Here is a 15,080-nt window from a genome sequence, read left to right as displayed (position 1 = left end):
CATATGAGAATCACACTTTCTTAGGAAATGGTTTAAAACAATATCTATAGTTGTTGGCCCAGGGTTTAACTGGAGAAAGTATAATTTAGATTGACATGGAAACATGCTCCTCTACTTCTATGAAGACAGAGGCTTATTTTTTTCTCGTGAACATAATTATGAAACACTATACAGATAAACTTATGAAACTGTCGCCTATTCAGCATATGTCCATTCCATATTTACAAAAGGATTTTAGATGGCTTAATGTAACAAAAACACAGTAAGATCATTCCATAAAGATAAAACCATAGGGCCTTGATAATGGAGAAATGATTATTCCAGAAACTAGACTAAAGATGGTTGCTGCAACTGAGACCTAATTTTAATTTTGAGCTTCCAAACAGCTATCATCATGAGATAAGAGACATACTAGTTTATCCAGCTTATCAAGAGGACCTTTCCCTCTCACTCACAGATAAGCTTTAAGCGTTAGAGATACTAAACATAATAGAGAGTGTCTTCAACAATATTGTGTAGAAATGCAGAGTTCCATGTGGCAGAGACTGCAAACTGGCAACCCACGGGCTAGATTTGACCCATAGCTATCTTCTTTGACCCTCACAGTGTTCCTAAAGTCTTCTGAATTGCGGCCAATATTTAACATGAGAACTCTTGAGTTTTGGCTTCTCTTGAAAAATCAGATGTGGGAACACTGACCCTACCTTTCCAGCAGCAACAGTTGGGTGGAGCTGACTTACAGCTACATTCTCCTATACTCCATAGAATCCCCTTGCCACCGCTTATTTCATCTGCAGGCACCTGAGCGTGGACCCCTGTAAATGCATGGTGGTCCCTTATAACAGTTTTACTACAAAACGTGGGTGTGCAATATGAAATCATCAGTCTGAAGACCAGTCTGCAGGAAGCTAGAGTGATGGAATACATAGGAGCGTGGAATAGAGCTAACAGGGGAGCCCCCTCTCTCTCTGGGCATCAGAACCACCTAGGAGGCTCTTTAAACAACACAGAAGCCAAAGTCCAAGTACTTTAAGAACTTGCCCCAAGACTCCTTGGTCACAGGTTAAGAAAGCACTGCGAGAATAATATCCATGTTTGGAAGTAACACCCTGTTTTTGAACAATCATCATGCCTGCAGGACTGATACTGAAGATGTGTCCCTGCTGATGTACTGGGCATCCATAAAAAGCAGGTGAACATAATCTGAAGATCACCCCTGTGAAACCCCAATGCAGGTCCCATGTCACCAGATCCATCAGTCTTCAAAGTCAATGGACTCTAATGGCTCTGTCAGGAGCTGCAGTATAAGCACCGGCCAAGGAGTTCTCAGGAAAGTTCCTGAGAGGCAAACATTCTATGCTGTTGACTGTAGAAAAATCCATAGGTTTAGTGGACTGGCATGCAGCTGGCAAAGCAAGCATCTGTTGCTAAAGCAAAAGTGACAGGAGATGGAAGGCCATTCCCAAGGAGGTAGATTCAGAAGTAATGCGGGCAGGGTCTAAACTTTCCTCAAGAAAGAGCTTTGGATCTGCTAAAATGCCTGATCAGAGAATGGACCCAAGACCTAGAATTATATACTACAGGAACAGTACTTTCTCACTGCTTTTTAAAGCAGCAAACCTTAAATTCTAAACCAAACTCCAATATATAAAACAGCAAGGAATGCAGCTGTCTTCTGATTGGAAGGTGGGTAAGAGGCCAGGATCTCCCATGTCCATATATCCACTCTCTCTTCCCATAAGTTTGCCATCTCCTCAGAATCCTAAGGCTCTGTGGAATATACTGTTAAAACCACAGCCATGGGGAATAAAAGGCAGAACTTTGGGCTGGAAATTTTTAAGGCAGACAGCAGCACCTTGACCATAATTGTTATATGTGAACTAAAGCCATAAATCATTTTCAGTATCAAAATTATTGTTTTGAAATCATTGTTGAAGTAGACACCACTAATACAAACCACTAATACAAAAATCAATGAACCAAAGAGCTAACTCTTCCCTAGTAAGCCTCTTAAGATGTATGAAGAATTCCATCAGAACCAACCCAGTCTTTAATAACCCTGTTCCCAGTCTTTAATAACCCTTAAAACAAAGTCCTCTTTAAACTTAACTACTTTATAAACCTAAGTCCCTGCCATTATTTCAAATAATTGAGCCACCAGAACCTTTGTCATCTCAAATGTTCTGTGAAGAAAAAATAAATAAAATGTAAATTTTAAAAAAAAGTTAACTGAAAAATTTAAAGAATATTCATCAACTAGTAGCTGGTTCTTTATACCTTAAAAGGAAGACTAAGTCCTACATTTTTAAATATCCGAGCTTAAAACTTGGTTTCCAAAAGAGCCTCAATTTCATCATCTTTAGCAGTGACATGACCCAAGGAGTTTTAAAAAGCTTGGTTTACAGATTCAGTGTCCATGCATTGAAGCATCACTAGCAGTCCAAAGAGAAAGAGGGAAAGAGTACAGCTGGATCCAGGAGGAAGAGGCCAGATTATTTATGCATCCACAATATTTTTTCTATCCTTCAATGATTGGGAAAAAAAAAAAAAGATGTGTTTCCCCTTCACAAAGAATAAATACAAATTTCACTGCAGGGGGGGAAATGGTTCAGGACTGGGAAAATCTTTCCCAAGTTTTCAACCACTCACAAAAGCCTACGAGGAGGACGTTTGACCCCGCATCCATTGAGGAGCACAGGTCTGCTTCTCACGCCGAGGAAGTGTCCGTCGCAGAGCCCATACATTCCACCACACTGAGCAACACACAGGCCTCGGCTTCCCGCACCCGCCAGCCAGCCAGGGGCGCGGGTGAGGCGGGCCTGCCCCGCCATCCACACGCAAAGGGGAAGGAGGGTATCACAGAGGGAAGTGGCCGGTGTGGGGCCTCATAGAAAGCAATGTAAAACCTTTTGTGGGACAGGCCAGCCACGTACTCTTAGAGTTTTTAAACATCAAGGAAAAGAACAACTTGCGTGGGACTCCCAGTCCTGCTGCCACCACTGGAATCACTTACTGTCTTCTACACGCCATCAGTGAATGCTAGGCTTTCCCGGGGGCTCTGGAATTACAGAGAGAGCCTGGGCCACCTGGCAAAGTTCAGCCAGTCGGTCACCTACGCCTCTATGGCCGCCTGCCTCCTTCCTTCCCTCCTTCCTTCCCTCCCTCCCTTCCTTCCCCCTCTTCCTCCTTCCCTTCTCCCTTCTTTCTCTTTCTCATAACTGAAAAGGCTAAACTGCATTTTTCAGTGTTAAACTGTTTCATCATCTACCTCTGACTCAAATAAAGATGCATAAACATTTTACTTCAAAACCGTATCCATGCAATGATAAAAGAAAAACATCCATTTTTCAAATATGCATTGTTAAAATCACAAAGATGGGGGGGCACTAAAGTAAAAGGTCTCCTTTATATACAAAAAGCAAAATAGCCCATCCTCAGATGAGCTTTTCAAATTATCCTGTTTCATGGGTTGGTTTGAGGTTAACCGGTCCACAGGATCACCATTCAATTACTACTTTTCACTTTGTTTTTGGAAGAGAAAGAGTGAAGATACAAAGTGGTAACGAGGATGTCTTTTCTGATGCTATTTTAAGCTCTACTAGAGGTTCTTGACTGAGAAAAGCCATTATTTTTAACCTCATCATAAATTTCATAAAATTATGTTTTTATCAAAAAAGCACCACCTCTATACCTAGAAGCAAAACTCTGGTATATCTCATTTCATTGGTAATATCACTGCATCTTAAGTCCTATTTACTAAAAAAAGTTACAAATGCTTTTTATGTTTAAGCATTATGTCCAAAAGAACATACATATCTTTTTCTACTTCCTGTCCTACCACTGACTCTTTCATGTGTCAAAAAGGTTTAAAATTTCCTAATGTTAATAAGACGAACCACTTTATAAAAGGTAATTTGCGAGAATCCCTTATTCTCCTTCTCCAAATCCTAGACATTTTTAAATACACAGATAAAAATGAAAGCATGTCAAGCTTCGTGCAACATGCTAGGTCCTGAACCAAAAAAACTTGAGGTTTTTTTGTTTGTTTTTTCAGGATTAAAAATATATATATATCTGGGCCAAAAGCACAAATACAGACACCCCCCTCCCCCATACATACATATATGTTTCTCACACTTAACTTTCAGCCACAATGATATTTTTAAAACATCTTTTTATCTTTATATAATAACCAATGCTCTTACTATAGGATCCTTCAAGATAGCTTCTTCAAATTCTGACTACCACTTTCAGTTCTTTCCATTACACTACATTAAAAATATACTAAACTTCAGTGCCTTATCTTCCTCTGCATATCAGTAGTATACATGTAAATTTTATCTCTTATTCTGAGTTAGGAAAATATATAAAGTTACTCTATAACCTATGTACACATTAGCAAACTTCCTACTTTATTGCTAGGGTGCTGTTACTGTAATCAAATTAGATGGACAGAGAGGGTAACAGGGCCCCTGCTTCTCGGAAGCAGCTAAGTTAGGTCAGGTGAAGGAGTGGCTCTGGAGTCTGAAGCTTTGCAGTCCTACTGTAAAAGGGGTGAAATACAGATCTCTCCAGGCTGCTGTGTGAATGAAATATGTAGAAGGCCTAGTCCAGTGCCCAGCGCATGAGTTACCTTTCTTCCGTTTCCCATCTTCTGAGTCAGAATTCCACACATCATGCAATACACCACTCTGAACTGGGCGAATTTACAGAATGAAACGCCTGGAGAGTTAGAAATAATCTTCTTTCACCTTTTTTTTTTTGATAATTCCTCCCTCCCTACTACCACTACCATAAACAGGAGTGTACACAAAAGTTAAAGGAAACAAGAGGATAAATGCAGAAAAAGTTTACAATTAAGGGGAAATGGGCTGTAAAATAGAGAACTCTGAGGGAACTTTATGGATGCTATCCTGTTAGTACTCATTCCATCCCCACACGAGAGGCAAAAGGCTATATTCTACACAGAGAGTGAAGCAGAGAGAGACACCAAATCGGGAGAGACCTGGCAGCTGCCAGGAAAACAACTTAAACCAAACACTGTTCTGCCCTCCCTGCAATGGGCTGGCTAAAATGTGTGAAGAACCCACTCTAGACTTTCATTTACCAGGGCTACCTGTGTGATCTGTGTGGCTCAGCTGTTGAAAAAAAAGTCTTTCTTGGCATTGACCTATTTCATAACACATGGAATGCAACCCTGAAAAAAGCAACGTAGAAACAAAATCCAACCTACTTAGTTGGGCATAACCCCCCCCCTTCTGTCGAAGGGCAAGCATGGTGATAGCAGGAGGTAATGCTGCTGGGAATCTCAAATTGCCCCTGCTTCTAAATTTTTTTTTCTAAAAAACTGTAACAAAGTACAGATCATGCAGACTGATATAAGAGTAAGATCGTTGCAAAGGGTCTTCACAAGCAAACCAATTTTCATATATTTCCATAAGTCTTAAATGGAACCTTTGAATCTTATAACACTTTCAGGTGACTTATTTTAAAAAAAATAAATGTAGGTGAAGCACGCTGGACTGAAACTCAGAGGACCTGAGTTCTAGCCCCAGCTCTACTATTTAATGGCCTTGAAGCCTTAGACAAATTATTAAATATCTGAGACTGAGTTTCCTCATCTGAAAAAAAAAAGGAGGGATAACATTAATTGTCCTATCTTCTTCACATAATTATTATTTGAAATGAATGAAATGTGTGTGAAAGAGGCTGTGGCATCATCAGTACTATATAAATGTAAGATGCCACAGGTGCATAGAAATACATCTATCTCCCTGAGACAATGCTACTACTCACCCATCAACACATGGAATCAGGAAACAACCTTTCTGATCACATTTAAGACAAAATTAAAAATCCAAGTTTCCTCTAAGGCAAATTCTCACGTTTGTACATATTATTTATATGCTAATAAGAAAAACTGAAAATATCATCCTTATTGCAATGGTCCCATACATATTTTCCTGGTCATTTGGTACATTTCTTATATAGTACAGGCAAGCATATTAAAAAAGCCTAAAACATGTATCAGAACTTAAAATTTTCATATACTGGATTCATTAAAATACCTACTTTATGAAATGTTCTTGATAGTAAACAGAATGGAAAAATTCTAACTTAAAAAATAAAATGTAGAATAGATAAATAACCAGGAAATCCAGGAATAAACAAGCAAGATGTATCTCAAACCTGTAAGCTTATGATTTAGTGAGAACCAGAGACTTGGAAGGAGACATATGTGTATTAAATGATGGACATCTGCTGAGCCTTTGGACTGCATTATCTGCTATTAATGCAAAAGAGTTCATTTTCTCGTCTACCTACTCTATACCTCAATAGTCCATCAAACTCTAAACCAAACTAAAGAAACAGTTATTACAAGTCCCCATCCTCTTTGGAAGCCAAAGCAACAGAATCTGAATTTTTCTGCAAAAGAAAATAATTTTTCTTCACTATTTTACAGGAAGACCGGACTAAAGTCCATCATCAAAACAGGAAAAGTAAAACCTTAAAAATAATGCTTTGAGCTCTCTGCAATTTTGCTTCCCAAAATAGAACCCATACAGCCCATGTCACCAAATGAAAATTGCAAGTTTGTAAGCATGAAGTCAAATTATAAAGTAAAAAATTAAAAAATAATAATAATGGTGATAATGGGAGGAAAGACTGTTAACTGGTAGGTATTTCTTATTTATTTGCTACTATGTTTCCTAACGCGATAGTGTTTTGAATGACTACCCAAACTAACTTGAACTTGAATTTAAGTGTAAAAAGGATAATCCTTGATTAATAAATTACTTGGGCATGTTTTATAAAATACATCTGTCTCGTCCTTCAAATTAAGAATAATAACTTTTGAGAGATTATGCTTTTGACTAAAAGTTTTAGAAAGTTGGCTTAAAAAGCTGGTTTAGCCAAACCCCACCACTCTCTTAACACCGAAAAGAACATTAAAGACACTCTTTGGTAGTAGTTAAATGGAATTTTTAAAAATATGTTTTTGAAACTTATCACTTAAGTATTTTAACATTCTCCAAAGAAACCAGTTTAATACTATGCTTCTACTAATGAAATTGATTTTCTCAAAGTACTTTTGTTCTGCAAAATAATGTACTGCCTTCCCCAGCACAGAATTTCTAAGTGAAAATCATATGCAAATCTTGAAATTTCTAACACTTAATAAGTGGCTGACAGATCATCAAAGCTTTCAAAGTCACTTGGTTAACTCTACTAGTGAGGGGGGACATCCAAGCGAAGGCAATTCAATGTTGCGTTGGATGGTCCTTCCGAGCAGCATGCTCACTGAACAAGACACTGAGGTGCCAGCGTCCCAGCTTCCACAAGGTTAACCTACAAGAGTTATGCATCACTCAAGGCAAATATCACTGGATTTGATCCCCTTCGTCACAAGGTTCAAACACCCACTGTCTGTCATTTGCCTTTTCAGAACTGAAATCCAGAGTAATTGTTGCTCAATTAAAGATTTCCTCCTCTTGCCTCTAGATACCATCTGTTTAAAACTACTGTCCCCAACAAATCACACACCCATGTGCACACACCCCACTGAATCACAGAGATGACACACCTAAGTCAAATAATATCCTCTAACAACTCTGACCAATTGCTCATCTACTTTTGAGGATTTCATTAGCAAGCTTGGAAGAATGATTCAGCAGTCGACAGCAAGTATTTATAAAGCTGAAAAGTATCAAATATTCATAAACAGTTCCTGTAGAAATTTGACTTTCATAGCTTTTTTGACTTTTAATACATGCGCCCAAGTCACTTTCCTTTCGCGCACATTTCAACATTATTGACATCTCCCAGTTTAAAAACCAGAGCAGCTTCCATAAAATAAAAACATTTACTCAAAACAATAGTGAAATGGTAATTTTGATATACAATTATAAATCTTCTAATATCCTTTAAAAATTTTTTCTTCTTGAAAAATATATTGTAGTTTAGATCATTATGTATAAAAGGTGCTGTACAGATATTACTAGTCTTCTCTCATCTTCTCTATATAGTTGATAATCTCAAGTTAACATAAAAACAACTCTGAGACCACCACTTACTGGTCATCTTGCACTCAGGCATAATTACAAAAAAATTATTATTTTTGAAAACACAATTTGGAAAATGTATTACATACCACCAAATCACCTTTCAGAATTAATGTTTAGGTGTTTAGTCATTTAATACTTTTATAAACTGCTATACTACAATTTAAAATTGATATGAATTTGAAAAATAGAAAAAGCAAGCAGCACATGAAATCTATTTTGATTTGCGGATTTCAATGGTTTTTAATATTTAACTAAATGTAGAAACATCAAATGACCGGTCATTTCAAAACATAAAGTAGAATTATAAGTAATCATTCCTTTATTATTTCTATTTTCATTTTAATACTTATCTTTTAAAGGTTACCAAAAATGTGTAATTCTCTATGACATTACCTAGAACCACATGAAAAAATTATTACTTTTTCAAAATGGGAAACTAAACATCCAACTCAAAGCCAAATCAAAAGCAACCTGACAGTTTGATACAAATTTTACCTTAATATATGGTATATCCACACATGGAACCCATATAATTAAATCCAGGCATTAACTTCCAATTCAACAAATTCTTGATATAGGAGGCTACCATGTGCTTTAACCTCTTAAAGTCTTTTCTGTTGCTACAAAATTAAAAATTGATGCAGCAAAAGCCTTTGTTGGAAGAAGGGCCTGAGGTTGGGTGTTGGTTTTTGTGTTTTTTTTTTTTTCTTTTTGGTATTTAATTCAACTATACACAATGTAGTACATACAAGCAAAATACAATTGAGATACTGTTTTCTTTAACATTCCTATAGGAGACCAAATTCATTTGCATTGGAGAGAACACAATTACTGATTTTTAAGTCATGAAAGACAAATTCATAGCTTTTTCCTACACTACCTCATAGTATTCACACCATCTCAGTGAAAGCATGTCTGGCACCACTTAGTTACTTCCTAGAAGTGGGCAGAAATTACATTTTTCAAAGTTTTGTTTCTCGCAGAATCATTCAACTTTAGTTACAAAGCACATTCAGGTTAGCAAGTGTCTTAGCTCAAAACAATTTACACAGTGTGTGTGTGTATATATGTATACATATATACACACACACATACAAAACTAAACTCTCGTCAACATCAAAAATGAAATTTCTATCAAGGAAATTTCCACAACTTTTCAAAAGAACTTGAAAGCCTTTACCAGTTTGTTTCTCATTAAGAAATCTTTGTTTCATATATACTACCAAGAAACATGAATAGAGAAAAAAAGATCCAAAGATTTTTATTCAACAGAGCCTGAAACCAACTTAGTAAGAGAAATAGATGGTTTATATATGGTTTACATTACAATAATTTGCATTTAACAAAAATGAAACACGTGGCAAAAAGAAAAAAGGGTTTTCTATTTCTGCGTGACCTGAGAAAATAATGGTATCCGGTCTGTCTACTATAATAGCACATATAAAATGATGCTAGAAGTGATATACAAAAGATCCAATTGGTAAGCCAAGTGGCATGCCAATAATTTCATAACTTAAGATAAAAACATCTCCTCCCAAAGTATCATTAACTTAAAAAAAATCAATTTCAGAATGTAGATATTAAAACTGATTCTTGAGAACACAAAGAAATCAGAACAATATAGAGTATAAGCATTCAATTGCTGAATGATTATTTAAGTAAGCAAGCAATGAACATGAATTGTTTTCTTCACATTTTCACTTCAACTAACACAAAAACCACATATAGAACTGACTTGACACTGACAAATTTACTCCTAACTTGTTAATTTTCATAGAAATGCAACAAAAGAACACCAAAATAGTCACTATATAACATAAAAGCTTTGGTTTCAAATGTCACAGTACCCTGCTTTTTGAAAGCCACCACCACCGTGGTAGTGCCCTGTGCATGAGAACATACAGCTGCTTCATCCCAGAGGTCTGAGCTCAGTACACACCATTCCCTAGCTATCTCGCCCTTAGCCTGCAGTACAAGTAGCTAATTCCTGCATTTTAAACTAATAAAGGAAAGGAAAAAAAGATTAAAACCATCCAATCAGAAATGATGTAACCCTCTACAGCAACAGCTTATGCATACATTTGGTATGTCAGACATCTTCAGTGTAGTGAATCATACACAGCGCATTTCAATCTGCCTCCTAGGTATTTCATATCCCCCACATGTTCAAAGAAATCATGAACTAATAGGGCTGTATAAGTCCTAGACTGCTCTTTATTTAATTAATACTAAAAATTTGGGATACCCTCTTAATTCTGAACTCTTATAAAACACCACAAAATTATTTAAGTGAAACTCCAGCTAACAGCAAATAACCTCTGCCTTTTGAACACAAAAAAGTAAAAAAGTAGTATGTTTGTGAGAAGTTTTAAGAGATGTTAACAACTTTAGATAAAGTAGTATTTCACTTATATTACAACATGAAATGAGACACCAACTCACCAAAGTTAAAATAGCACTGATTTTTACAAATTATAACCTAAAAAAAAGACTCAAAACAGCTATATTGCCAATACAATTAGGCATTTATAGAAACATAGCCAATTAAATATTTTTAGGTGGTTCTTTCAAACTTTGGCCAACATATTCAAATTTTCAAGTGCTGTAAGATTAATAATTTAAATTTACAACAAATACTTAATATATCAGAAAGCTACAACTTGGATTTCTCAAGCAAAAAAGAAATTGAAGTATACAAATTTAGAATACTTAATTGAAAAACGAACCAGTTACACATTAGATCTTTTCCTAGAGAGAAGAACTAGCTTAATATTACACAGGAAACTGCAAACCATAACTTTTACCTCTTTTTTTAAAAGGTATTAAGTAGTTTTCTGATATGCCACAAAATCATTTGCAAACAAAAGATATTCTGTTGCTTATTTAAGATAAAACATCTGTAAATGTGCACACAATTTTTAAAAACTTCTTTAACAAAATATCTAAGTATTCATTAAATTTGGATAGTTTGTTTTAAAATCTATTCAATCCTGGCAAAAATCAAGTAAATGGTTATACTATTGCATATCAGAGATTTTAAAGGCAGTAAATCAAAGGCTTCACTTAGAGTCTCTCCAATTCAGCTACTTAATGACTAATGGTGAAGAAATGTATGTGAATGGGATACAAGCTAAGTTACAACACACAGGAGAAAAAAATCGAGAATGAGTAATACAGGGTCCAAATTTAAAGTCCACAATAAACTTTGAAACAAAGATGTTCTCCGTCATTCTCTCCTCATGGACAGATATTTCTCATTGTAAGCAAATCGCAGGAGAATTTCAACCTCCACAAACCTTTTTATTCCATTAGTAACAGTGCACTTAACTATAGATTTCACGGTGATATTTGTTTAGCCTCAAACATATCTTAAAAGCAACAGCAACAACAACAAAACGCTCAGAAGCAATATTCAGCAGTCTCAGTGACTACAAAAGTCTGGCTTTTAACTGCCATCCAATCCAAACAACCCACTTCTTTAGAATACTATGCAAAATATTGACCATTTACTGTACTATTTTATTATTCAACATTAATCTATCTAAAAAAGAAAACTAATTAATCGCTAAGTTTAGTTAAGCAATTTAGCTGACACAGTAAATATTTACTCAACATCTCACAGGAAGTCTTGACAAGCATTTGTTGCCATTGTGCTGGGGGTAGGGGTGGGAGGCAAGTTTTGACAAACAAATTAAACAGTCCCAGCGAATTCGACATAGCTAGTGTTCGACATCTCCCCCCAACACACCCCAATAAGGGACCAGATATTTTCCAAGACCAGTAAACACCTTATATAATGAAAGTAAAAAAACTAACTTTCTAAACTATGTTATCTCCACTAACAAAACAAACAAAAGCCTTTTTACAAAACTACCAAAGCACATTTTTTAAAACAATTCATTTTCTTTATACGTAAGTCAATCATAAAATAACTAAGCGAAATATATTTACCTGAGCTTTTTAGAGACTGAGTAATCAACTTCCATGATTTTCCCATGCAATTCCACTTTACCTTTAAAACAGAAATTAAAGCACTCAGAACCTTCCCCGTATGTAACTGGCGGGGGTCTAGGAGGGGCACGCGCACAACTCCGCGCTCGGGCTCCGCCTTCGCGTGCCCTCAAGGGGTCTCCCACCCGGCTCCAGCTGGGCAAACTTGGTTCCCAGTGGGAAGAAACATGGGCGCCCCGGGTCTCGGGACGAAGTGGGCAGGGTGTGAGCCCGGATCCGACCCCAGGTATAGCAGTGGGTGGCATTACCGGAAAAACAAATTTAATAAAGAGCGGCGCCAATTTGAAAGGATGAGCTCATTTGAAACTCAAGCTGCAGGGCTGGCGAGGCCCCGCTTCTCTCGGCCCCCACCTCTCCATTCCGCTACCCCGGGTCCCGAAGGCTCCGCCGCGCTCCCTTCCCAGCCCTCTCCTCCCCTTGGCCCCCAGAAGACACGCAGAAAACCCCTGGGGTTCGCCGCGGCCAGAGGCTAGTCCCCGCCGGCTCCTGGGTGTCACCTTGGCCTCAGCGCCACCCCGCCCCCACTCCGCGCGCTGGTGGGGAAGGGGCTCCGGCCGGGCCGGGTCAGCGGGGCGCAGGCCGGTGGTCGGGGGGCGAGCGCGGCTCCGGGCGGTGCGTGTGCGAGAGGGAGAGTTGGGGAGTGCGCGCGCGCGCGGGCGTGTGTGTCGCTCTCCGTCTCCCGTCTGGGCTCCAGCGCGCTCGCGGGGCCCCCCGGTCTCCTCTTTCCCGGTTCTCAGCCCGGGCCCCCACCGAGTTGAGACAGGGCACCTCGTAAAAAGGTGCTTCTGGCCGAGCGGGAGGCAGGGGGGCAGGCGGCGGAAAGCCCCCCGCCTCGAGTTCTTCTCAATAAAATCGGACAAAAAATTCAGAGAAAAATAGGAGCGCTTGAGAGACGAGCGAGAGGGAACTGAGGTTCGGGAGAGGACCGAGAGAGATGTGCCGTCGTGCAGGAGCGGGGGCTGGGGTAGCCTCAAAACCTCGGAGGGGTTACCGGGGTGGCGCCGAGGGGGTGCCTAAAGTGGGGGACCACGGGAGTAGGTGGGGAGGGGGCTCGAAAGGAGAGTGCGGCTCCGGGGACGCCAGAAGGCTGGAGGTCCTGGGCACGAGGCACGGGAAAGGATAAGGTCCGATTAAGCGAGGAGATGCAGGATTTGGGGGTCCCTGACAAAGGGGGTAACGGGAAGGTCAGGGAAGAGGGGGGACGGAGACTCTCTAAGAATGGGGGTGGGGGAACTCTGGAGAGCAGCTTGGAGAGCCAGGGGAACGAGGGTGCCCCCCAGAGAGCGAGCGAGCCTCGGGGACCCTTGGAGCCGCACGGGGGTCGCCCCAGGGCTGCGGCTCGGGGGGCAAGGGGTGAGTCGGGAGCTGTGGGGGGAGGGGAGCGGCGGTCAGAGTTGAGGGTCTGGTGCGTGGAAGTGAGCGTGCGGGCACCGGAGCCCCCGCCGGGCGCCGCCCGCGGGGCTCGGGCTCGGCCTCCGTCCGGGCGCCGTCCGGGCCGGAGCGGGGCGAGGCGGGGGAGGGGGCAGCGCCGAGTGCTCACCCGAGAGGGTCTCGATGGCGCGGATGGCCCAGTTCTGGTCGGGGTAGTCCACGAAGGCGTAGCCGGACTTGAGCAGGACCTGTCCCGCCAGGGGCAGCTTCCTGTCCCCGAAGAGCTGCCGGAGGTCGTCGGCGGTGACGGCGGGGCTCAGGTTCCCGATGTAAAGCTTGTTCATCATCCGCGTCTTCCCCGAGAGCCCGCGGCTCCCCCGGCCCGGTACCCGGCACTCCTCGCCTCCTCCGCTGCCCGCGTCTCTCCTCCTCCTCCACCGCCCCCCCTCCCCGCCCTCCGCCCGCCCGCCACCCACCCCCACCCTCGGCCTGGCTCCCCCCACCGCGGCCGCCCGGCCCGCCCGGGGGCAGAGGCAGAGGCGGAGGCGGGGACTCGGCGCGGCTCCCTCCTCGGGGCAGAGTCCCGGGCCGGGCGGCGGCGCGCGGACAAAGCGCCCTCTCTGCCTTCCTCTCTCTGCCTCTCGAGGCGGCGGCGGGAGGAGGCGCAGCGGCGGGCGGCGGCAGCGCACCCCGCTCGCGTCTGTGTGAGAGTTTGTGCCGGCGTGTGCGCCGCCGAGAGTGAGCGAGCGAGCGCCCCCGCCCCGCCCCGCGCCGTGCGCCCCGAGCCTCGCGCTCCGAGCGCTCCGCGCGCCTCCCCGCGCCTCGGCCCCGCGCGGAGCGGGCGGAAGCGGGTCGCGGCCCAGGACTGGGGTTCCCGGGCGCAGGAGCCCCAGCGGGCGCCCGGCGAGCGGCGGGGCGGGGGAAGGCGCGCCCCCGGCGCTGGTGGGAGTGCGTGAGGGGGCGCGGGGGAGCGGCTGGGAGCCGCAGGCGTGGGAGGGAGAGGGCCGGTCGGAGAGCGTGGAAAGGGGTGTGTGCAAGGTGGACCGGATGTGCGAGCGCGCTGCCCGGCCCGCGGGAAGGTGTGTCTCGGAGGTGAGAGGCGAGGGCGGGCTGGGAGACGGCAACTTTCTCGCGGCGAGTTGGTCGAGTCCGGCGCCCTGCGCGTTCCCGGGCGGAGCGCTCGCTCGGAGACCCGCTCCCCGCCCCGCTCTCCCGGGCGACCCGGCGGCGCGTGTGGTCGGGGAATCGCGGGAGGAGTCGGGACGACTGGGGCCCGGGACGAGCAGGGCCCTCGTTTACTCTGCACCCCGCGGGATTTGCTCTGGCCCTGGGCCTCAGTTTCCCGGCCCGTGTGGGAGACGGAAGGGCGGAGCGCAGTCCCAGCCCCTCGGCCCGCGCCGGGTGCGCCGGGAGCCTCGCCGCGGGCGGCAGCCTGACGTTCGCAGCTGCGCTCTATTCTGGGAAGTGCCCGAGGCTCCGGAGCGGCCGCGGCGGGGCCAGGTGGCGGGAGGGGGGCGAGCCGGGGAGGGGGCCGCGGGAGCTCGCCGCGCGCCGCGAGGCCGGGCCGCGTCCCGGCGCCGGAGCGGAGGCGCTCGCGCTGCGCGGGAGTTCCCCGAGCGCTGGGAAGGGCGG

General features: G+C 43.3%; 1 protein-coding gene across 6 annotated transcripts in view; it reads right to left on the bottom strand.

Annotated features, from left to right (window-relative positions):
* Window positions 1-13,847, bottom strand: part of IGF2BP2 (insulin like growth factor 2 mRNA binding protein 2) — a 129,004-nt gene extending 115,157 nt beyond the window's left edge. For all 6 annotated transcript variants that reach the window (XM_087818250.1, XM_087818252.1, XM_087818251.1 and 3 more), the window contains exons 1-2: window positions 13,618-13,847; window positions 12,018-12,078 (exon numbers count right to left, since the gene is read on the bottom strand). In XM_087818250.1, the coding sequence (XP_087674376.1) occupies window positions 12,018-12,078; window positions 13,618-13,795 (239 nt within the window). In that variant the 5' untranslated portion in view covers window positions 13,796-13,847. The remainder of the gene's footprint in view (window positions 1-12,017; window positions 12,079-13,617) is intronic.
* Between the last annotated feature and the right edge of the window lie 1,233 nt (window positions 13,848-15,080).

The sequence above is a fragment of the Miniopterus natalensis genome, chromosome 6 (genome assembly GCF_054644295.1).
Source record: "Miniopterus natalensis isolate mMinNat1 chromosome 6, mMinNat1.hap1, whole genome shotgun sequence".
Classification (NCBI taxonomy): Eukaryota; Metazoa; Chordata; class Mammalia; order Chiroptera; family Miniopteridae; genus Miniopterus; species Miniopterus natalensis.
The sequence above is the reverse complement of the archived record's forward strand: the minus strand, read 5'-3'. Positions and strand labels throughout refer to the sequence as shown.